Source organism: Cyrtonyx montezumae, unplaced genomic scaffold (assembly GCF_038088225.1).
Source record: "Cyrtonyx montezumae isolate F1298 unplaced genomic scaffold, pur_monq_1.0 scaffold_2, whole genome shotgun sequence".
Classification (NCBI taxonomy): Eukaryota; Metazoa; Chordata; class Aves; order Galliformes; family Odontophoridae; genus Cyrtonyx; species Cyrtonyx montezumae.
The window spans coordinates 44,711,205-44,734,436 of NW_027071936.1; the positions used below are offsets into that span (position 1 = coordinate 44,711,205).

The following is a 23,232-nucleotide window of genomic DNA, read 5'->3' on the forward strand; positions in this document are numbered from 1 at the left end:
TAACTCTGCTTAAAGCTTTCACATCCTTGTGTTATTAATGCTGCATACAATCAAAAGCATGCATACATGATCCACACAGAACCACCTTGTAAACTGTACAGCTCTGCACGATCTCCATAGAGTACAATCTGCAGTTTGTAACACACTGATGTCTAGAAGATGCCTGTTCTTTGGAGAATGCAAGTGTTACCCTATCTGCCAGTGTCATACAGTGGAATACTTAGCAGCTTTCACATTCAGAAGTCCTTTCTGCGTGACAGCACAGTGAACTGCATGTAAACAAAGATTCCAACAGTTACACTTAATATTTAGTTTATTCATTCAATCTGTTTTCAAAGATAATTTGGATTTTTCACCGAATTAGAACTAAAGCTCAGAAAATGTCTTCATCTTTTGCATTTGTATTTTTTGTAATTATCTGCCACCTACTCTTTGATCAAGCTATTAATTTGCCTACATGACCATATCAAGAATTGTCTGTACAGAAACTTACTGGATTCCTAGCTCATTTTTGAATGCCAGCAACCATAGCAAGTTCAGTATTGCAGCCACAGCAAATGTGCAAGTAAATTATGAACAGCAGATCGTTGACAAAAAGAAAAGTAGTGATCCCAGGTGGCAAGCCAGCATCCTTGCAAAGGTAAGCTCATGCAAAACTAGCAGGTATGAGGAAGCTTTGAATCCTTAGACCCAGAAGTCATTGCCAGGGGAAAACAAAACTTTGCTGCAATTTAACAGCGCTCTGTGCAAGGTGACAAAAGCCAATAAAACAAAAAGTGTACAATAAAAAAAACAAAACACAATTCTGGAATTTTGTTATACAATGTACAGTTTTGAAGAGTTTTTTTTTTTTTTATCCAGACTAGGCAAAGATACTTACTCATTGACTTCACACACAAACCGTTTTACGATTGTCAATAGCAAGACTCTGACAAACATCTGTAAGAGCAGGGAAACTGTAAAAGCTAGAAATCCGGGCTTTGTTAATGATACTTAACTTATGCTGAGATGTAAGCTGCTCTAGAGGCGTTCACCTTTGTGTAAGATTCCCATAAAAAGCAAACACATCTACCTAAAGCACTCAATGACTCAATCTGTCCAGTAGTTGAAAACAATTATTTATGTATAAACGTCTCATAATTCAAATATTGAGAACTGAGACTTCTGCTATTGATCATTCTATAAAGTTTCACTGTGAACATTAGAAATTAGAAAATAGTTTTCTGACTAGATAAGCTGCCCTCTGTACTCTCCCCTATCAAGTTCACTCTATTTTAAAACACCAAATACGATCTGTATTGATTTGGCTGTAGTAGCACACAGTTGGGACTAATTGTCCACAGAATCCTTACGTCCAGAGCCACTACAAAGGCAGAAGTCCTGCTGTCTTTGCAAGGTCTGTGTTATTTATCTGTAAGTGGTTGTATTAGCAAACTGTTTTGAAAGGCCTGGTTAAAAAGGCCCATCAGGTATGCCAGTGTGCCTCTACTCTTCAACAGGTAAAAAGGAGAGTTGTTTCATTCACAAATACTATCTTACATTGCTTATCAAATACTTGGATCACTGATGAAATTTTATAGAGCAAAGCTCTACAAATAATAATATTCATAACGTGTTCTTTCTTTGAAAATGTCACACAGCCTTATCCATTTTCCAACTTGTTCTAAAATAAAAATGGTCAGGAAACATTTAAGCAAAAGGAACTGTCAATATTGACATACAAAGAGGCACTGAATATTTATGTTCCATTTGCTTTGGCTTTAAGGTCACCATTTCTAAGAGACTTGTGAGATCAGCAGCGTTCTCGTATCAGTGGTTCACTTCCAAGCAAAGTAGCAGGCACTAACCCAGCACTGTGCTTTTTGTTTCATGGGACTCAGGTTCATCTAAACCTTTACTGAGAAACACTGATGTTTGAAACCACAAAATCTGCAACTGAATACCTAATTCTGAGTGACAAAGCAGAAGAAAATAAACTGCAAATGAGTTAAAATTGCATGAATGATTTCAGACTAGGTTTCATTTGTTAAAACAGCAAAACCAGCATCAGGAGAAACATTGTGGTAGCGTGATGTGTTTTTCTAGTTGGAAAATAAAATTCAACTGTATGCAGCACTATACATCCTGTCTAACACTACTTCAGTACGTGATGCACTTTATGGAACTTGATATGCTTTTAGGACGGTATAATGTTATTTTAACAGGAGACTAGACGTTCTTTCCATACATTCAATACCTGATTTATTTTACAAAAAATACCACGCCTCTAGTGTGGCACACAGTGTTTCTCTGCACCATGAAACTGGAAAACAGCTCAGTACCATCACTTAATTCTGACACATCCACTAAAACATCAGGAAAGTACTTACTGGCTGAGGCTTGAGGTTGAATGCGAGGTATTCCTCCATTTGGCACTTGGAAGTTTGAGTCACTTCTGCTGTTTTTCACAGACTCAGCTTGGATGCTAGATGTCCTGGACAGGTTTGGAAGACTACGCCTTAGTTTTTCTGTGTGAAACAACACAAAGATATTGCTACGTGTAGCTTGATGCCTGACAAAGTTCAAGTTATTAACCAATAGCTGAACCCAAAATCTAAGCGACACAGATAGCTGTATGAAACGAATCTAAATGCATACTTTGCTGCATTACAGTTCTTTGATCATCTGCAAAGTTTTATATGTAATGAATGCACAATTTTCAGTTGTGGCAAAAGAAAAATAATGAAGATGTTCCCAAATTGAAATGTGGCTAAATTTTAATTCTCTGAGGTTTGTTCCATCGTGCATACAAATCTATCGTGCAGTGTTGCATACTTTCTGAAGTCCTTATCCAGACTATACAGTGCTTGTCTTAAGATTAAAAACAGTAATTTTTGAGACAATATTTGGCACTACTCAGCCCCACATCAGCACGCTGTGTAACAAATAGGTGCTCACTTGGAAAGAAACTTAACACAGAGCATTTTAAATTCTAAAGGGTTACGATTCCTTCACATATGAGTCAACTATTAATTCAGCTAGTACTGATGCTTTAAGGAGCTTATAAAATGCGAACCATTTCTCACAGAAGGCAAAAAAATGCTGCTAAATTTTTCTCAACTCTTGTGGCACTCTGCATATGTCCAAGCCACGCAGAGCTGGGACGATGACACTACAGGACAGAACACTGCTCATGTGGCCAACTGAAGAGTGATTCAGGGAAGAAGTACTCTAACTCACACAAGTACTAAACGTGAAAATGAAAGTAAGCACTTTCATAGGCTGAATATTCTTACAAGTTAGCATTGTATTCTGTGCATTCCTGAACATCCAGATTTCCCATTACCCTTTCTAGAGCAGAAAAAAAATCCCATACAACATTTTTGGCTGTGAATATCCAAATAATATCCAACCAGACAAAAAAACACTGCAAGAGAATTCCCTGGAAGTGTTTCAGAGCACATGATTACATGCTCTATTTTCATCCCTCTGATATTTGGGATAGCAGCCTTTTGTACCTGGCCTCTCATGGAATATTTTTGTTGTACCTCATCTAGCACGCACTAAGAGTTTCATGAAGCCCTAAAAAAGAATGGGAAAGGGATTCTCAACTAAGACACAACGTACTCATAATTTACTAGCTTTTCTGTTGAATGCTTTCCTACATACCTAACATTTCTGCAAACCTCCAGATAAGATTTACGTTAACCCTTCCAAAGACATTCTTGAGTAGCTAATTAGATTTGCAGGATCATCTTTCCCAGAAGCTCTAGCCTAGCATATTTATTTTCTTGATTAGAAGTCGAAAATGTCTTAGTCAGTGGAATTCTGTAAGTGATATAGATTGCTGCTGTATCAGCAGGAGAAACAAGAAACACAGAAAAACTGTTCAAAAATGTATTTCTACATCAACCCAGCTTTAGACATTTTACATCCATCTTGCCTTGAAGAGAAATAAATAAGCTCAATTCTTCATAACTACATGTATTTCTGAATTTAAGATTTGATTCACCAAATAACTACCATTTTTAGATGGGAATATGCTTATGGAATTTCAGCTCCGTAAAAGGAGCTGACTTGCTACCAAGTGTACTCAGAAGCAAAACTGTACCAGAACAGCATTATTATATGACAATACATTTGGCATGAAGTTTTCTGCAATTTTTACTGTGTGGCAATTTGCACAGCTTCGACATTTATTTAAAACAGTCAAAGTCAGTATTACCATTTTAAGGCCATATTCATGGTCAGAGAGCACGCAGTCCTGCCGTGTCAGATGAAAGCATTCAGCTATCACATAGGTTAGAAATATGCCTAAACTACAACGTTACACTTATTCTCAGCAGTTATACTCTCTTCATTTTATTCTGCCATCTGCAAGGCCTACTGGTGAATGATAGCTTCCCTTGTGCTCTCCTCCATCTTAAAGCATTTTCCTGCCACAGACAGAACTCAGTGACAACAAAACTTGACTACTCTCAGTGACTGGATAACATCTAAGATATAGAGGAAGCCTATCAACTCACCTAACAGCTAAAGTTCTCCAGCAGTATTTAAGCTTTGCTTACTGTACTTTATCTTAAACAACGCTGAGATTAAACCATGGTATTGTGCGAGTGTACAGTTTTAGCACTTCACACCAAAGTCTATTTTACACAAGTACTTGAGCTACTTGTGTAACAAATCTGAGACAGAGCTTATTACCTTCACTTTTGACATTACTGGTCTGCATATCTGCAGGATGGCCTTGAAGCGAGAGCCGAGGCTGCTGTAAACGGCTAATCATGGGCTGGGGTGACACTCTGCTGTATTCTATACTTCGAGCAGGTGATCTGGAGCGAGGAGAATTCCTTGGAGACTGTTTTGGCGAAGGCCAGGGAGAACTACGAGGTGACGGTGAGAACCTGCTAACGGCAGGGTGCACTGTGTGATGCGTGCCATCTTCTTCATCTTCTAAACTCTGTGCATCAAGCTCCTGGTCACTGAATGTGCCGCGCCTCGTGGAATTGCAAGAAGAACCGGAACTGCGGCGAGAAGCAGAGGCTGCATACTCTTGCCGGAGGCCTGGCAACAGTGAGCATGCTGTTACTTTTAGCAGCACACAAATGGCACAGACTAGGAATGGCTCACACAACTACCTGCCCAGTGCTCAAACTCACATTTAGCTCACCTTCCCTCTTTTTATTTGAGGCATAAAATTAATTCCAGATTAGCATCAAACAAAGTTGTCTAACAGCTGAGTAAATAGGTGAGTTTCTTCCTTTTCCTACCACAACAATCATCAATATAGTTTTGCTTTCTACTTGTTCATCTCCTGTCCCAGGCTGGAAACTCAGCACAGGCAACAACTTAATTTTGTTATCATGTAACACCCTGTAAGAATGATAGCAGCTGCAATGAAATGCCTCTTGAGATACATTAGTAAATATAACAAAAAGCTACCCCTATTCTCTAGACCAGCAAGCTCCAAAGCTGGGAGCACTTATCCCAAGGGGTGCACAAAACAATTCAAAGTGATAAAGGGAAGAACATTTTTTTATCACATTGACATATAAAATAGTGTTTGTAATTAATGTTTGTTTCACATTTAAACCATCCTTTCTGAATTTCTACTTTTTTTTTTACTCTTTATAATGTACATAATGTACCAGGGCAGGAGTACAGGTATATAATTGAATACATTTCCTCATCCAGGAGACACAAGTCCTTAGCTAGTCTTCTCAGGAAAACTACGTTTGTATATCCCTGATAGGGCAAAGACTTCTCTCCCATTCCTGCTAAGTTCTTCTGCAGTTATTTAATTAAAAAAGATCAGCTATCCCACTTGGTTTTCAGGATGCAGAATACTTACTTTCTTCCTGCATCCGTGCTAAAATTTGCACATCTGTAACATCATTTAGCTTATAATTAGATCCAATCGAGTCTTCATCCATCTCTGACGCACTTAATTCACTGTCCACAGAGGACTGTGGACTTAGTGGAGGATTCCTATCAGCTGAGCTTTTAAGATGACCTATAGAAAGAAAATAAATAGGAGATGTTAAAAAAACAAAAAACCAAAAAAACAATGCATAACCTGGTAGAAGAACCAACAATCTGAAAAAAAGATTGCCTTCAAACACTGAGGCTGGCAGACAGACATTGGAAACGTTTGACTGCAAATCTACACTGAAAATGAGTAACTTTATTGAAATCATTATAACAGATGAAATTAACGACACATAATCTGCTCCATATCTACCAAGGTTTCAACTGCTATGAAATCCATACAGCTCTTACAGAAAGAACAACTGCATGCCTGTTCCATTTACATCTCCATTCTTATTTCTACGCACCACGAGGGCTGCACTGAAAGTAAAGCCTTCTATTTGATTATGTTGGCCTGCAACACCAGAGGTGGGTGTCAGTGGTGTGGAGGTTGAGCCTCCTCGCCAATATTCCATTACATTTTGTTGCCATGTGACAGATGGCAGCAGGACTGTAGCACATAACAAAGACCAGAGCTAGATAGATGAAAACAAAACTTGGGTAATGACTCTGGTGAATATATTGCAGTGCAGGATTATCTTTATAAGTCCACAGCAAGCTATGGATAGTGGAACTTAAAATGAAATGTTTTTTCTCTTCCCTGCATACTAACTTGAGTTAAAGTAAATACAATGAGCCAAAATTCTGACTTCAGTGCAGAGAGATGTTCCACTCATCAATTTTTCTAAAGGAAACTTCAGCGCCTACAGTGCCACAGAGTAAGAGTTTTGGTCTAGCTGTTAAAATGTAACCAGTTATCTTAGGTCCACGGGTATCCAAATTTAACACTGTACACGCACCTCACACCAAAAGCTATGTAAAAAATGCCTTTCCTAAAAAGCTTAAATACAGCACAATGCAAACTTCCTAAAGAAAAAAATACTGATGGCTTGTGGTGTCTTTCTTATTCTAGCTCCATGGAAATGTGAAGTATTTGAGCACATATTTTTGAAGGAAAGGAAGAGAGGGAAGGAAGGGATCCCCCACTCCCCCTCACACACCCACTTACCTGAGGTACCTGGAGATATGAACTGTTTGACTAAAGCAGATTTCACTGGTGTTGAGGAGGGGGAGTTAAAACCACTACTGTAGGGGCTACTGGTATTTGGACTATAGGAGCTGGCGTAATTGACTGCACTGAAAGGGCTATTGTACAAACTCTGTCTCTTCATGGCTGTACAAAAGAGGAGGAAAATGACAAATTATAATACAGGAACAAGCAAGAAAAATGAATATAATACTAATGTAACTTCAGTGTGATTTAACTGCTATACAGTTCAAGCAAAGCACTTAAGTCAGCAGGTATCTTTTTTTTCCAACTGATTTCTTAGTCTCCTAGGTACTAAACCTAACACGAGAAAACTACAAGGTAAGATAACAAGTACATTCTTAGTAAAAGTCAGATCTAAAATTGCTACACTCATTTTCTCCTGTTTAGCATGCTCAACCTAGGCACTGGGAAGAAGTAGGGAAGGGACTCAAAACTTGACTGTAATAGCTAAGCTATGCTAATACAGAACCTAGGCATTACATACAAATCAGAGACACCATTAAATAACAATGGCTACAAAAACCATCCTCTTTGTAACTGGACATAACAAAGAGAGGCATCCCTACATACATCAAGGTTAGAGTACATGAAACACAGTTGCCCCAGTACAATCTGAATAAGTGTTTGATGCAGCCCAGCAGCCTGCCTTGGAAAATGACAGATTTTGTACCACAACAAACAGCAAGTGCCCACTGAAGACAAAAAGAGTCCTTAGCTTACGTAGTACTGACAGAGAAAAAGATTGCTTTTGGCTACTACTAAGGAGCTGCTGCAACACTGCAGCCATCCCAAGGAAATCCTAACATCTCCACATTTAAAACCAAATGGAAAAATGAAATTTTTGAAGCAGTTACCTTTGATTTTTGCCATTTCAAATGCTCTTTAATATCAGTTGACCCAAACAACCTTGTTCTCATCCCCCCTAGGTTTCATCTTTCTTTGAGAATCACAGCTAACCCCTGGGATGGTGCTGACATATAGATGGAACTAAACCAGCCAGCAGTCACATTCCTCCTGCAATTGCCTTTTAGGGTGAAAGAATAGTTAATATGTATATAAATCATATGGGAATGCAGTTCATGTCTAGTTCTCCAGAATTCAGAGACCTGTCTGGATTATGCAGTATTTAAACAGCAACCCCAAACCAGAGAACTATAAACATTGCATATGAAATTCCCCAAAGCATAAAAGAAAAAAACAAACGAAGAAACCAAAAACACAAGCACAACAAATGCTTGTTTATATTTCTGGATGCCCTGAATCTGTTTGGTACTGTAAAGCAGAAAAGACAGTCATAGTTCTTACTGCAACACAAACTTAAGTGGAAGATTTATACAGCACTTAAAAAAGGCTTCTCCAGAAGTCACCAAGTCAAGACAATTGCATGAAATGCTGTCTTCAGTGGCCAAGCCTGCCTCAGTTCCTCCTCCCACCCACTATGCCCTTTGTCACTACCTCCTCACTCGCTCTATACAAGAAATAGAGGGGTTGCACTGTCACCCAGATTACTAAAGCAGTGTCAGTAATAAATGACCTCATCAGAGAATCAGTCTTTAGTAGCACTCCAAGAGGAACTGTGTTACCACAACTGATCAGCAAGCAGAACACAGCAAGGCGGAAATGGCAGGAATTCACTGTAGATTCCTTAAACTGCTCCCACTTTCACTTTCAGGCTAAAATGGTACGTGCTCATTTCACCAACAAGGGAATTCAATGAATTTTAGCAAGGATTCTTGAGGTGCCTCCACTTTATTTTGTGAATGTCACAAAGGAAACCTGTGCTTCATTATCAAGCTCAGTCAACAAAGAAAGTAATTAAAAGTGGCTGTATTCCAGTTGACTCTGATGAGACAAATCACTGCTACTTTAGTGCTCAAGCAACAACTAGTACTAAGTATTTATGACACGCAGATTTCTTTAGATGAAAGCAAGCATAATTTCACTATAAACAAAAAAGTACTCCCTGGTACATTATGAAATTTATATGGTAAAACATTTGTCATCCTAGGCAAGTATGAACTTTTACCTTCCTTAGCACTGTATTTCTCGACAGAAAAAAAAAAAAGCTACAACAAAAAAGCCAAAAAGCCAAAAAAAAAAAAAAAAAGCTCTATTCAAAACATTTTTCCTTTTATAGAACTCCAATAGGGATTTCTATAGCATAGGAAGACACTAAGTGTTTTCCAACAATGCAAAATATGGTCTTAGGAGTGGCAATGTTAATAAGTAGGACAACTTTGAACATAATGATTGCGATTCTCCATTAGATGAAGCATCAGCTTTGATCAGATCACACATTAGCTTTCAAAACATTGGAGGGAAGGATTAATGAAATGATGAGCATTTTTACAGAAATGCATATTTTCTTCTATAAGATTCAGAAACAGCATTCACCACCCGGTTTATTTTAGTCAACAGTTGGTTAAATCGGTCTTCAATTTCTCTTTTGCTCTAGAATAGAGAGGAATACTATTTCTGGGTTCCTGCCACTGATTTTTTCACTTGCTCATTTGTAAAATCTGGTATCATTTTAGACTTCCTCATATTGGAAGTGCTGGTTTCCAGCCAATGTGAAATGCAGTCTTTGCACTTTTAACCACTGATCAGAGGGCAAGACTAAGAGAAGACTTTGCACCAGAATATGCCTAATGTTCCCTCTAGTCTGGATACTCTTTTAGCACTTAAATAGTCTCTCCCCTCCCTGTAACTGTAAACCTGAGTTCAAGAGCAAGTAGGCACCATGCATTCCATGTCCTCAGGAACCATTTGCGTGTAGCTGAAAGTCCCTCTTTGCTTCTTTACCATCACATGATGGAAAAAGATTATTTTATAAGAAGAAAGAAAATCTGGAATACAAGAGTGCATTTGAGACTGAGAAGAGGCAAAAAATTAGAAATACATTAACAGAACTGCGAAAGAGAAAACAGTCATGGCAAAAGAAACAACAGGGATCAAGGAGAGAAAGTAACAGCAGTATGAAAAGCGTTATCTATGGAGAATGAACTGAAATTTATTAACTGAATCACTAACTCAGAATAGGTGAAGAGATGGTGAACCATGATGCAGGATCAAGTAGAATGTGAATAAAAGGATGAAGGTAGCAGGCTTCTCTCTTCAAGGATCAGACACTCAGCTCCTTCCCCAGTTTCAAATATATAACCAACTATGCTGCATCAAGGAAAAAAAAAAAGAAATTGTGCCACCCCCTTAAGTTACTGGGCATGGAAGGAAATCAAATCAATATGATCTTCCTGGAGTACTTCACTTTCTTAGACAAAATAGCTCATTTAGGAAAAAAAAAAAAAGTGCTAACATACTGACAAGCACCTAACAACTAATTAGGTATAACAGCTAGTATAATACAGGCTGTTTTAAAACAAGAGCTCCAAGTGAAGGACGTTGGTCAGTAGCTTTCAGAAAGACACACATTGCAGCTATGCAGGTGGCCTAAAACTCCCAGATGCTGCCTCACAGCTAATGCTTCATTTTATTTACAATGTAGAAAACTACAACAATGAATTTCTCTTTGCAAACCATGACAACTTTAGACAGAATTAACTCCTGCATCTCACTCTTCTTTCACAACTATTAGCTCATTCCGATCCTTCTGACTCCAGTTAAGGATAATATGTACAACACAGTGGTGTTAATACTCAGAACTCACCTGACATTGTCTGTTCCAGCCTGTGGATCAGTGACTTTTTAGCACATTCGATGTCAGGGCTTGGGTAATCCAAAACCTGCCTGCACCAAACTAATGGGCTGACACATTTTTGCACTGGAGTCAATCTCTTCTTTGGAGACGTATATAACCTGAACAGAAGAAAAACATGAAAACAAACAAAATGTGGATAAATCAGGCATGTAAAAAAATACTACACACTATGCTATTTCTACTCTTATACTGAACCGACAGTACAAACACAAAATATAAAGAAAGCACAAGTTTTAGCTTTAAATTAACTATTTTGGATGCGGTATAATACTGATAACATGTGGCTATCTAAGGATTTCTGTCAAAAGCTGATGCCCACATTGCTACGCCTTCATAAACCAACTGGTATGCCAGAAACAAACCCTGATATGTGGACAATTTCACTCCATTACATAAACATACAACCAATACAACTGAGGACTGTTCATCCTTGATTTAAATAACACCTTAAAGAAGAAAATGAAGAACGATGCAATATACAACTACAGTTTTCTCAAATGCGAAAAGCTGTAAACAATATCCACCGTAAGTGCTGAAGTACACAGGACAAATCTCCTAATTCTGTACCCTTGAATGATAAATATCTTCTTTCTATTTGTAACTTGTATCCCAGCACCTGATCCTTTATTTTTCTGAACAAAGAGACTTCTCTGTCCTAAGGGGTACACAGTCAAGCATTAAAAACAAGAAAGAAGAGATAATGCATGTAGGAGAGTAAAGGTAAACAATGGGGCCATATTGCTCTGGAGGAGATACTGAAAGGCCTTTGCCCATTAGCACTCCCATTCATTTATTCTAAATTCAGTATTTCCTAACTGAAGAAACAAGCATTCCATTGTAAAGGCTTTAAAAATTCAGCTGAACATTTATCACCCCTCCACAAACAGTTTAAAGGCAAAGTCACATCCTATCACTCTCAGAACAGGGATATTTAGGCCTTATCTTTTAAAGAAAAATGTACTTGGAAATTTGTTTCAACGGTAAAATGCAAGATCTACAGCACAAACTGAAGCATTTGCAGAAATGGTTGTGCGTGTGTTTCCTCTAGGAGCATCTAATGACAGATCTCATATTCCAGTAGCTTAGGAATGTTTGAGAATCATTTGAGTCAGCATGCTCCCATACAAAATGGCAAAAATTCCTGTTTCCTTGATGCCAGTGTCATCAGAAGTTCTACCTCCCTGTATTCTTTTTTTTTTTAAGGCAGGGTTGTGCAACACAAAAGAGTCAAAGGCAGCCAAGCCAACCTTGGTGCTGTGCCGAGGAGACTCCCAGCTCCCTGATAGCTGGCATGCCTTCCCACGTGAGAAGCTTCATGCACATCTGAAGTGTTTACAGTAATACCCAGCACAATGGGCAAGAAACTGAAGTGCATGTCCTCTTTTTAAAGATGCACGTGGTAGGTATCTTGAACAATCCTACAAGACTAATTGAAAAGACAAAAGTTTTCTGCAATTTCAACTGTTGCATTTGTTTGACAAGCAATTTATTTACTGACACAATCCAGGCTCACACAGTTCCTATTTTTGCACTCACCCTAACTAAATCCATACTGCAGATTCTCCCACCTATTTCCAGCCCATTGCTTTTCCTTTGTTTCACCTTACATTTCAGAAAAAGACAGAACTGTAGAATATACACATTTCACACAACTCCTCTACCTCATGATTAGAAGTTCACATGTGCTAATGCAATAACACCATGACTCTTTCGATACAGTTTCTTCTATGTCATGCCATTGATTAATACTCATTATTATGAAGCAGTGATCTTTATCCCATGTCTGACAAAGAGCAGCTGATCAACATTTTAAAACTGATGCAACTCTTGCTTTGCTTAATTTAAGTTTAAAGAATAAAGACCAAGAGCAAGGTGAAGTGCTGGAGTGGTGCTTCCACTTCTTCCTCTCCTCCCAGTAGCAGAAAGAACACTAAAGATGCCATGGAATTAAAATAACCATTTAGAAATAGGTTCACAAAGCTCAGTGATCTTTTTTGTTCAGCTGCCATTGGTCTCTGAAGGAGCAGGTCCTCTCTAGCTAAGGAGCTTCCCAGAAAAGACTTCTTTCCATCCATGACCATTTACACATTCAACAGCAAAGTAACTCCACTTGAATGGCAGCACAGCAACATTAAGATCGAAGATTACCAATGACTTCTTTAAACACCATTAAATCACCTTCCAAAAACAGGAAATGGAACATGTTTGAGGAAGCAGGCAACTTCAAGTTACCACCCAGACTTCAAATATTAACACATCAGAAAAACTACGCTCCAACTGATCCACAAGAAAGCAAAGACTCAGCTACAGCTTAGTGACACAAGATCAAGCAAACGAAAACAGTACATGAAAAGCTTGGGAACGCCGACCTATTTGTAACAGGTTTAAGAAGCCCAGGCACATGACTGCTGCTCAGGAACATTTCCTTCCTCCAGCTGTCACTAACCAGAGTGACAGAGCATTCTCAGAGCAGTGCCAGCCTGAAACATAAAGCAGCCAGGGGCTCTGCTGATTAGTTCTAGGAAGACAGGGCACAGGAAAGGCTTTTGCACAGGGACGATTGTCACTACGCACTCATAGGACAATGCCAGCCTAATCTGGTGAGTCATAGCACACTGTACTGTGGCACAACTGAGCTGGGAAAAGCTTTGCAGAAAGAAGACATGGAGGTAGAAACTGAATATTGCCATAAGGATTACCTCACCTACCTGATGAGCACACCTCTCCACATTAAGATACAAGTGGCCAGTTGCCACAGGCATGAAGCCAGAAACCAAGATTCCAACTAGGAAGAAAGGAGGAGTCTTTGTACAAAAACCCTTCTACAGTTCAAAAGCATGAGAAAAACATGCAGATGAATAACAAGGTACAGATCCAATTAGATGGAATACACACACCAAGTGAAAGACACTTGACTTAATGCCTATTTATCTTAGTCACATTAAGCAAAAACAGGTACAAGAGGGAATGAAACAAGGGTATGGATAAAACGTGTATCAGGCAAAAGCAGGATGAAGACAGCAACCTGCTGAGAAGATGCAAAAGAAAAGATAAGTAGGTACAGATCAGTAAGAAATTCCCCTAAAATATCCAGGAAAAAGCCCATGAAAAAGAGCTACTAAAAGTAAATAAATCAGATGAGAATACAGGGCAGTCTGGAAAACACAGTTTTGGGCACAACAATATGAGCCTAAACTAGAGAAGCTTCAGAACTCTACCAGCACCTACGAGGAGGCAGAAATGCGGATCATGCCGAAACAAGATGCGACTGTGAGGTAAATACGGGGAATACCATTAAGACAGCAAAGGAAATTTGTGTCAAAGCTTTCACAATAACCAAAAAAATCAACTGTATTTAAAAGCTGGGAATATCACAAAGGAAGTAAAAAATGGAAAAAAGCTTTCTTTCTTTCTGCAGTCCTCGAGCATTTCACAATGAAAAAGATATCTCAAAGACATCAGCCTTTGATGTTACCAGTTATTACACTTCAATAACTAATAACCTGTATGACCCTTAGTCAACATGCCACTTCCACGTCTTCCTTGTAGTTTGAGAAGCTGTTATCAGAATTTGCTTTAAAAAGAAAAAACTTTGCATTGAATTTACACTTAATGTGCCAGCATCACCTTTTCTTTTACTTAAAGCCACAAGGCAGGAGTTGATCAGAACCTGCCCAGACTCCCAAGCGGCCTGGGCAACATTAACAAACAGTGACTTTTCAGAGCTGAGCAAAAAATGCTGCAATGTAATTCCAGCAATGGCATTTCATTCAGGTGCAGCTCTGAACTAAAACACATCACATTTTACTGGTTCACCACAGCGAATTTTAGGATGTACAATGGATATCAAACAAGGAGATGAAAGATGATCACAACAGATGACAATCGTATTTCTATCCTCTATATCTCAAAGCAGCAACTTTGCCAGCTAACTGGAACAGATGACTAGAACAGAAGTGTAAACTATTAAAAATAGGTATTACTTTAACAGAAATAGCTGCTGAATGACAGTGTGTATAGCAGGAAAAGTGCTTGCTTTCCATTTCAACTAAACAGGATACCTAACAAATACATTGAAAATATGCAGTTTTCACTATTAATATAAACAATCCACCAGTAATTTAAATATACAGCAAACACCTTCTGTCAGAAAACAAAGCCAGTCAGCCATGAGCAATCCCCCAGCCCTACCTAAAGTGACATGCAAACACCAGTACGGGCACGCTAGCTTCTATAGCAACACCACGTGAACAGGATGCAACTGTTCAGAAGTTCACTGTGCAATGTGCATCCAACAGATAGACAGCAACCTCTATATGTGCAGTATGTGCACAAGAGAGTAAGTTCTGAAGAAAACTCACAACACTTTGCTCTCATATTTCAAAGAAAGCTTTTCAGAAAGCTTAGGAAAGTGACTATGTGACAAGTTACTACTAAGTAAGTCACAGAGTGGATTCACCAAACTCCAGTAATGGCCCACGTGTGCACTTATCCTGCAATAAATGAGACAACTCACTTTTTCAAAGCAGCATAGCAAGCCACCTTGCATACTGTTACCAAGTAGTCTTCAGCATGACATGCACCCACACCCAACCTTACCCAGCAAGTCAGGCAAGCAGCTGTTCTCTGTGTCCTGCTCCTCTGAACCGAGCAGGCCTAAACCGAACTCTAAACAAGCCTAGCTGAAGTTCAGTACTGTGTGTACAGGCATGCACACCTATCTGCAACCTTCAGTACTATATCAGGAAGAAAGTGACCCCCTTAACAAGAATTCAATAGGGCAAGGCAAAAGGATAAGGTGATAGGACAAGGGGAAATAGCCACAAGCTGAAGCATAGGAAGTTTCATACAAATGTGCATGGAAACTTCTTCACAGTGCAACCTGGGCTAGGAAGCTGCTTTGGCAGGGGGTTGGACTCAATGATCTCTAGAAGTCCCTTCCAACCCCTCCAATTCTGTGATTCGGAAGCGCAAATTTCATCTGAGCATTAAATGTAAGATAATGCAATTTTCTCAGTGCAGAGAACTGTTTATTTTGTCATTACAAGGCTGTGGACCATTTTATAACAGGGTATTTGAATACAAGGTCTGAAAAGTGTCCACATTACACAAAGCTGAGAAAAGCACAGAGATAACCAGCAGCCTTCACCAGCTATTATCTCTCTCAGCCAGGTCCTCCTGAAATCAACAGCTAAGACAAATCTAGACTTCTCCATGCAGACAAATCAACAGACAAATTAACCTTCTAAGCATAAGCTGTGATTTAAATTTAGTTTGTTTCCATCTGAGGTTTCCCAGATTGGTAAGTGGTGGTTGATCTCTACATCGGTATAATCCTGCAGTTTAAACTGGATTTTGGGCTTAACAGTAGTGATCCAAATCCATCTGAATCTTCATGAGTTCACACGAGGTTTAATTGAGTACATTCACCCTTTTCAGTTAGTTCAATTGCTCGAATGTCCTTGCATAAGCAAGGCCTTAAGAGCAGGATCTTCATGAAGCAGTTCAAAAGAAATCTACTTATATCGTCCCTCCTATTTTTCACAGTTCTGGTTTTTTTTCAACTGATCCACTGAACATTTTCCACTTCATTCAGAGTGATACCTTCCATTTATCAAATGCACAAAGTCTTCCCACCCTCTTAAGAAAATATGTGTTAAGACTAATTAGTGCCTCAGCAGTTGAATTAAGTGTTGTTTAGGAACTGCAGGAGTTCAATTTCCATTTTTATAAAATAATCTGAAAAAAAAGTATGTCACAAGCCAACTTTTCATCCAGCCAAACCACATTTGTCATTAAGTGCATATTAAATTATAGCATAAAAGCACATATTGATATTCCTTGATAAGAGCTACAAGCGAATTTTTAAAATGACTCTTCTCAAGTTGTTTGTTTTTCCTCTTAGTCACTGAGAATGAAATTTTGAATGGTAGTCACTCTAGTAGGAAAGGAACAAAGACTGCACTTAACGTTGTGTTGTCTTTTGAGGACTCGCATTTGCATGGAAACACAACTGAAGCCACAGCAACAGGCAGCACCAGTAACGTGCCAAACACCTGCCAGCAGCAAGCGCAGTGCTGAGTGAGCTGTGCTGCCTGCCCATGTGTGTCCAGAAGTGCATAAACAAAAACACACAGTGCTTATGTCATCACTGTCACCATAAGAATCATCACAGAATAAGCTGTGACATTAACTTCCACTGAAAAGGTTCATCAAGTTGACCACACTTTAAGATTAATATAAAAATGGTAATGCCTTCTGTCACTAGAAAATATGACACTCAACAGATTTGCTATATCACTGCAAACTTACTGTGCAAATTCAGAACATCCTATTTCCCCAACGTGCTATAAAGCAGTACATTACGGGGCGTAAGCTGGGAAATAAGAATAGCTACTTTGCACAGACTCATCTTCTGGAAGATGATGCCTTGTTTTAATTTAGTAAGCTTGTGTTGGATCAGAATAAACTTATGTTCTCATACTTCTCCGTCCATCAGGCTGGATGTCAAGCAAATGACTCCTCTGAGGCACTACATGCACTGTATCCTCCCCGAGCAACTGAAATGATTTCATGCACGGGCAACGTTTACGTGTTTTTAACAGTGTTAGTTACTCAAATACACATATATATATATTTACAATCTACTTGTCTGTGCATTAGTCCTTGAGAACAACTTCTGCAGCTGAGCTTGACAAGCAACTCCAACTCAAGTCACAGTGTTTCTGTTACACTTACCACATTTTCCTTGCGTTGCTCTTAATACATGCTCCTCCCCACTGCTTCTCCCAAAACTCCTACACTGCTCTTCTCAGCTGGGGTCATAGGAAACTTCAGGCAGTTGCCAAACAGCATGATGCTAGGAGAGTAAACCTCCCTGACTGCCAGCAGACGCTCTTCTAAGTGCAATAAGGACAAGGTAACAACCTCCAGCTGCTGTTGCTGCTGGAGCACAAGGCAAACCGTTCATTCAAATGGAGGGGGACTGCCTACAGTGAGCTGTAGTCCTATATCATAGCACCGCTGGGGTTGCAAGGGACCCCCGAGGACCTATCGGTCCAACCCTCAGCTAACGCAGGTTCCCTACAGTAGGTTACACAGGAAAGCCAGCAACAACCGAAAACGCGCAAGACCACGTTGCTGACATAGAGCGCGTTACGTTCGCTGCCTTTACAGCTGAAAGAAATTAAGGACAGACGCGTATTTAAAGAAGCATGGCAGCAGCTGTGGGCTCGTTCTGCCCTGCCTCAGAGCACATCTCCGCGCCTCCTGAACTCCCGAACACGGCACGCTGCGTCCGGGGCAGAGCCGGATCCAGCGTCCTGACATCGAGCTGTCACCGCGACCGAACAAAAGCCTCCGGGGTGGGCTAACGCCAAGCACGAAATCCCCTGCGCTGCCCGTGCAGGCCCCGAGCCGAGGCCGGGCCTCGGGCCGCCTCCGTCCCCTCCTCACCAGGCGGTCTCGTCCTCCTCGCAGCCGGCCAGGCGCTCCAGCTCGTCGGGCCGAAGTGGCGCCGCGTCATCCAGCAGGCTGTCGCCCTCACTGCCGCTGGGCTCCTCGGGGGGCGGCCGCCGCAACGCGGCCCTGGGGCTGAGACAGCGGGGGTCGGACGGAGAGAGGGAGGCGGCGGCGGGGGGCGAAGGGGAGGCCCCGCCACTCAGCAGACGCTTGGGGCTCGCGGGGGCGGCGGGCAGGGCGCCGTGGCGGCTGCGAAGCTGCTCGTTCTGCTTCTCCAGCTTCTTCACCAGCTCCTGCAGCTTCCGCACCTCCGCGTCCGCGTTCACGCCCGAGCCGACGTCCTCCATGGCGGCTGAGCGTGGAAGGCCGGCCGCGCCACCCTGTCTACATGGCCCGGCGGCCCGCGGCATAGGAGGGCGGCGGGGCGGGGCTGGGCGGGCGGCGCCGGCGGGCGGCAGACGGCGCGCATCCGGCCGCCATCTTGTCGCCTCCTCCAAGCAACGTCACCCGCATAACCTGGAAGTGCCCTTCGGGTAGCGGGGGGAGTTCGGGTTAGCGGGACGCGCGCTGCGAAAAGATAGTGAGGATTTAAAAAAAAACAACGAAGTGTTACCGGATCATCTGCTATTTTTTCCAAAGTGTAAAGGCAAACTGAGATGAACAAAGGGAATTGCTGGTTAATGGTCAACATAGTCAGTGCTTGGATAGCGAGGACTGCAAACCTGCAGTCAAGGACCACGAGCTGATAATGGGCTTCTGTAGGGGTATCGCTGGACAGATTCCAAGATCGCTCTGGGCGGGTGTGACAGACCACACCCAAGCTGAGACCCCTGGCTCGCTGTGCACAATAGCTACAATTGGTTGTGAATGCCACAAAAGTGAATGAAATCTTTCCACGATGTCACAAGAGCAAGTGAAACTTCTTTGCCTGTGAAATTAGATGTGTTGCAGATTTTTTTTTTCTGAGCAGGCTGAGTCAGTGCTGTATTTCGTGCACGTGGAGAGGAAAAGGAAAAGTAGGATTTCTGCACTCTCAGACACTGAAGGCCCCTCAGGGCACAGTGTGTTCAGCATTCTGTGCTATTGGACCAGGCAATAACAAATCTGAAGGGCCATAGATCTCAACCTGTGTGTGTGCACTTATCATGTCTGGTTCAGGATGTGTTCTTCACTTGTGTGAGCAGAATAAATGGGGACTAGTCCCTCCATAGCACAAGAAGCCTGGGCAAGGCTCCCATGACACTCAGCTAATTCAATGGGTCTCTCTCTGACAGCTGGTTCCTGAAAAAAAGACTTCCAGGAGCCTTGTTTTGGTGTCCTTTGAGCTCCCGAGAATGGACAACTCATTTTTAATTTTTTTTTTGAACAGCTGTAATTTGCTGTTTTATAAATGGTGAAACTGTTAGATTCTGACTTTGAAACCTTTATTTTGTTGTGTGGAATGATAAAGGATCCCTCAGAGGGATGAGTAGATAAAGATGGGCAGATGTGTGGTAGGAAGTTAAATATTTGTAGCAAATAGACCAAGCCTGGAAAACTGGATTGCTTTTTAAGCAGATTTGTTTAGTCTCCTGAGGAAGATCGTTGCCTGCCAGACTTTCCAAAGGAGGAGTTCAACAGGCCCACACATGCTCTGGCTAGGCGGTGATTATCTCAACCTTTGAGAAAATAAAAAAGAACCATTTGTCATTACAGTATCTCGTGGCATGCAGAGACGTTGCATATGTGGTGGGATTAGTGTCTGCCTCTTTCAAAGTTAGTTTCAAAACCCTAACTGAAAGAACCAGCACTGCAACTTTAATTATCTATAAAATTATCTATAAAAGATATCCCTGAGTACATCTGGTTTCACCTGTGGTGTGAAAATATATCTAATCCATTGGGTTAGACTTAGGTTACCTGCAAGCCTGACTGTGCTTTAGAAACTGAGTAGCAGTGAATTTTTCAAAGGCATCTATGGGCAGAAGAGCCTTTACAAATCTTTGCAGACAGGTGGCCTGCTGTATTTACTACTGATTCCTCCCAGTGTGAAAGAAGGACTGCATTCATACACCACTCTTCCTACTGTGTTACAAGCCTTTCTCGAGGGCAGCTAGGTTCCGACTGAGTTCTGTCATTGTAATACATTTATCTTGGGTATCCTCAATCAAAGTATGTGCTTGATGTAAATTAACAGGTTTATTTTTTTTGTGCACAGGAAAGAAGTTAACCATGTGACTGTGACCAAGTTTAAACACGCTTTTACACTGGAAAAACAATTCTAGGATACTGCGTTGATTTCTTATGACGATAGTGTTCATGGCATGCTGTGGCTAGAAAATGTGCAATTAAATATGTAGGTTAACCCTTAGTTTGTACAACTAATTTAGAATGATGACTTTTTTCAGAGAATCATTGAGCTTGAGCATTGTAATAAGTGTTCTGTATCACTGCAGACACCCCAGATGATGTCAGACTGCTCACCTGAGGTTCATCATTGCAATGTCAGAGTTTCTTCCACAGATCTAGAGTCTTTTCTCCTCGAATTTTAGCATAATCTGCATACAATATTCATTAACAAATGTAAATTCAGCTTCACTGTGGAGTTAGCTACCTGTATTTCATGCTTATCAATCACTTGGAAATAATAGCTCCTTAGAAACCCACTGAGCTCAGTGTGCTTAAGGTGCTGTGATGGGAGTGAAATGACTCAGAATGCTGGGAAAGGACTTGCTATTGTGAAGAAGATCCATGACTTATGTTCATTTACAGATGACTAATTTCAGGCACGTGGGTATCATTGAGTGAAGACATTATCTCCACCCATATGAAGTAATCTTGTGTGAAACCAATATAAGAAGTTTCTGAATTTCAGGAGAACTCTCCTGACACCTCTCTAATAGTGAGCCAGCTCCACAAGGAAAATTATTTTGCTACTCTCAAGAGGCTCTGAGTGCAGTCTTCCCTGGAGATAATATGTGAACACTGATAAACATAAGGTTTATGGCCAAGGAAGGCAGATAGATGCAATGTAATCAGTTCTAATTGCTGCTAGGAACACTGCACACAGACGGGAAAGTTTCCATTTTAAATCTAGGATGCCGCCCTCGTGCTTGAGCTTGGAGGAACAGTGACGACACTTTATTTGCGAAAGAGCGTATGGTTTCGCTACTAAAACCTGCTCAGGAATGAAGTACCCCTTCTCCCTCGAGTCAGGCCGTCGTTTCGCTGCTCGGCGCGGTTCGGAAGGCCGCTGCCGCCATCTAGTGGCAGCCCCTGTGACATGGCAGGGGCCGCGTTGTAGGATCAGCTGGGGAGCAATTCTGCTCCTTCCTCCCTGTGTTTGGAGGGCATGCCAATGGAAATCTTCCGCCCTAACTCTAACACACAGTGGTATTGCAGTGTCTAGAGCCTAGGGCTGAGCAAAGCACTCCTGAGATAGTAACAACCATAAGAGGTAACGACCATAAATCACACCAGAGGAAGTTCAGCTTGGATATCAGAAAACGTTTCTTCTCAGAAAGAGCGAGGAGGGGCTGGAACAGGCTGCCCAGGGAGATGGTGGAGTCACCGTCCCTGGAGGTGTTCAGGGGATGTGTGGGAGCAGCACTGAGAGATAAAGTTTAATGGGCATGGGTCAATGGCTGGACTAGATTTTCTTAGTGGTCTTTTCAAAATATAGTGTGCAAAGAGAGATCTTAAAAGCAAATGAAAAAAAAAAAGTCTTTACATGCAGAAGTATGTGGAAGACGTAAAAATAAAAAAGTCAAGCTTAGGTAGAGGCTATAAAGGAAATTTAATCAAATAATAAAAGCTGTCTTGGCCAGGTAGACAAAAATAAAGAGAAATGGATGCCCCACTTAATGTCAATGCTGTGATTAAAATTAATCTAGGCACTGCTCCAAACTATTTGCCTCGGCTTTAGTAATGATAATGGCATCATACACAGAAGCAAAATCAAAATAGTGAATGAATGCATGTGGAAACAGATGTTATCACAGCAAGGTGAAAGCAAAGTGGCCAAAAGAGCTTGGCCTTTTGAGGGGGATCAGAAACAGAAATAATAAAGTTCATGATATGAATTCTAAAACAGATGCAATGCCATGTGATTAAACATTAGATAATGAAGGAAGTTTCCTTTTCCTAAGGAAAGAAAGGATCCATAAATATATGTTATTTTATTGCATGTAAAGGTTAAACATTGAATGAAGGTAATGGAGATGTGAAAGCATGCAAAATGGGAAAAATAGTTACTGAAGATAGATTTTGCCAAATTAGCTTGTCATTTTCTTGATGAAATATAAGATTTTTTTTTCAAAGAAGGAGTGGTGCGCAGTGACAGGACAAGGAGCAATGGCCTAAAACTTGAACAAAGGAAGTTCTGTTCTAACATGCAGCAGAACTTCTTTATTCTGTCACATAAAGGTGATGGCGCACTGAAACAGGTTGGCCCTGAGAGGTTGTGGAGTCTCTTTCTGTGAAGGTATTCAAGACCTGTCTGGATACATACCTGTGTGACCCATTGTAGGGTACCTGTTTTAGCAGGGGGGTGGACTCAAGGATCTCTTGATTCCCATGCCTGTGATTCTGTGATTACATTAAGTGCAACAAAGCAAATCTATATGAATCTTGATAAATCGATCAACATGATGGTATATTGGATGTCAATGTGATGATAAAGGAAAAACAGAAGGAAGAAACCAGCTAAATAAGGCTCAGTATATAGAAAGGTGAGCTGTGTGACTATGGAGTACACAGGGGTTGACTGCACTTATCTTTTTTGTATGTTTGTTTTTGTAAGTATTTTGTCCAATAAATAAAAATAGAAGTGGTTAATTAAATATGCTGGTGACACAAAGAAGATGTCTTTAATGCACAGGACTGAACCACCATAAAGCAGGGACTCAGGGAACAGAAGTCTAAAATAACAAAAGCAAGGAACTTAGTGACCAGCAAGGTTTTATTCAGGAAGTGCAGGTGCATCAGCTGCTGATAAAAAGTGAAAAGCTGACTCTTTTAG

At 40.8% G+C, this 23,232-nt stretch overlaps 1 protein-coding gene across 2 annotated transcripts in view; it reads right to left on the reverse strand.

The window, feature by feature from the left end:
* Positions 1–18,621, reverse strand: part of SLAIN2 (SLAIN motif family member 2) — a 28,498-nt gene extending 9,877 nt beyond the window's left edge. For both annotated transcript variants that reach the window (XM_065737061.1, XM_065737060.1), the window contains exons 1-6: positions 18,228–18,621; positions 10,722–10,870; positions 7,016–7,180; positions 5,831–5,992; positions 4,684–5,043; positions 2,370–2,507 (exon numbers count right to left, since the gene is read on the reverse strand). In XM_065737061.1, coding sequence (XP_065593133.1) covers positions 2,370–2,507; positions 4,684–5,043; positions 5,831–5,992; positions 7,016–7,180; positions 10,722–10,870; positions 18,228–18,580 — 1,327 coding nt within the window. In that variant the 5' untranslated portion in view covers positions 18,581–18,621. The remainder of the gene's footprint in view (positions 1–2,369; positions 2,508–4,683; positions 5,044–5,830; positions 5,993–7,015; positions 7,181–10,721; positions 10,871–18,227) is intronic.
* Positions 18,622–23,232: the final 4,611 nt, after the last annotated feature.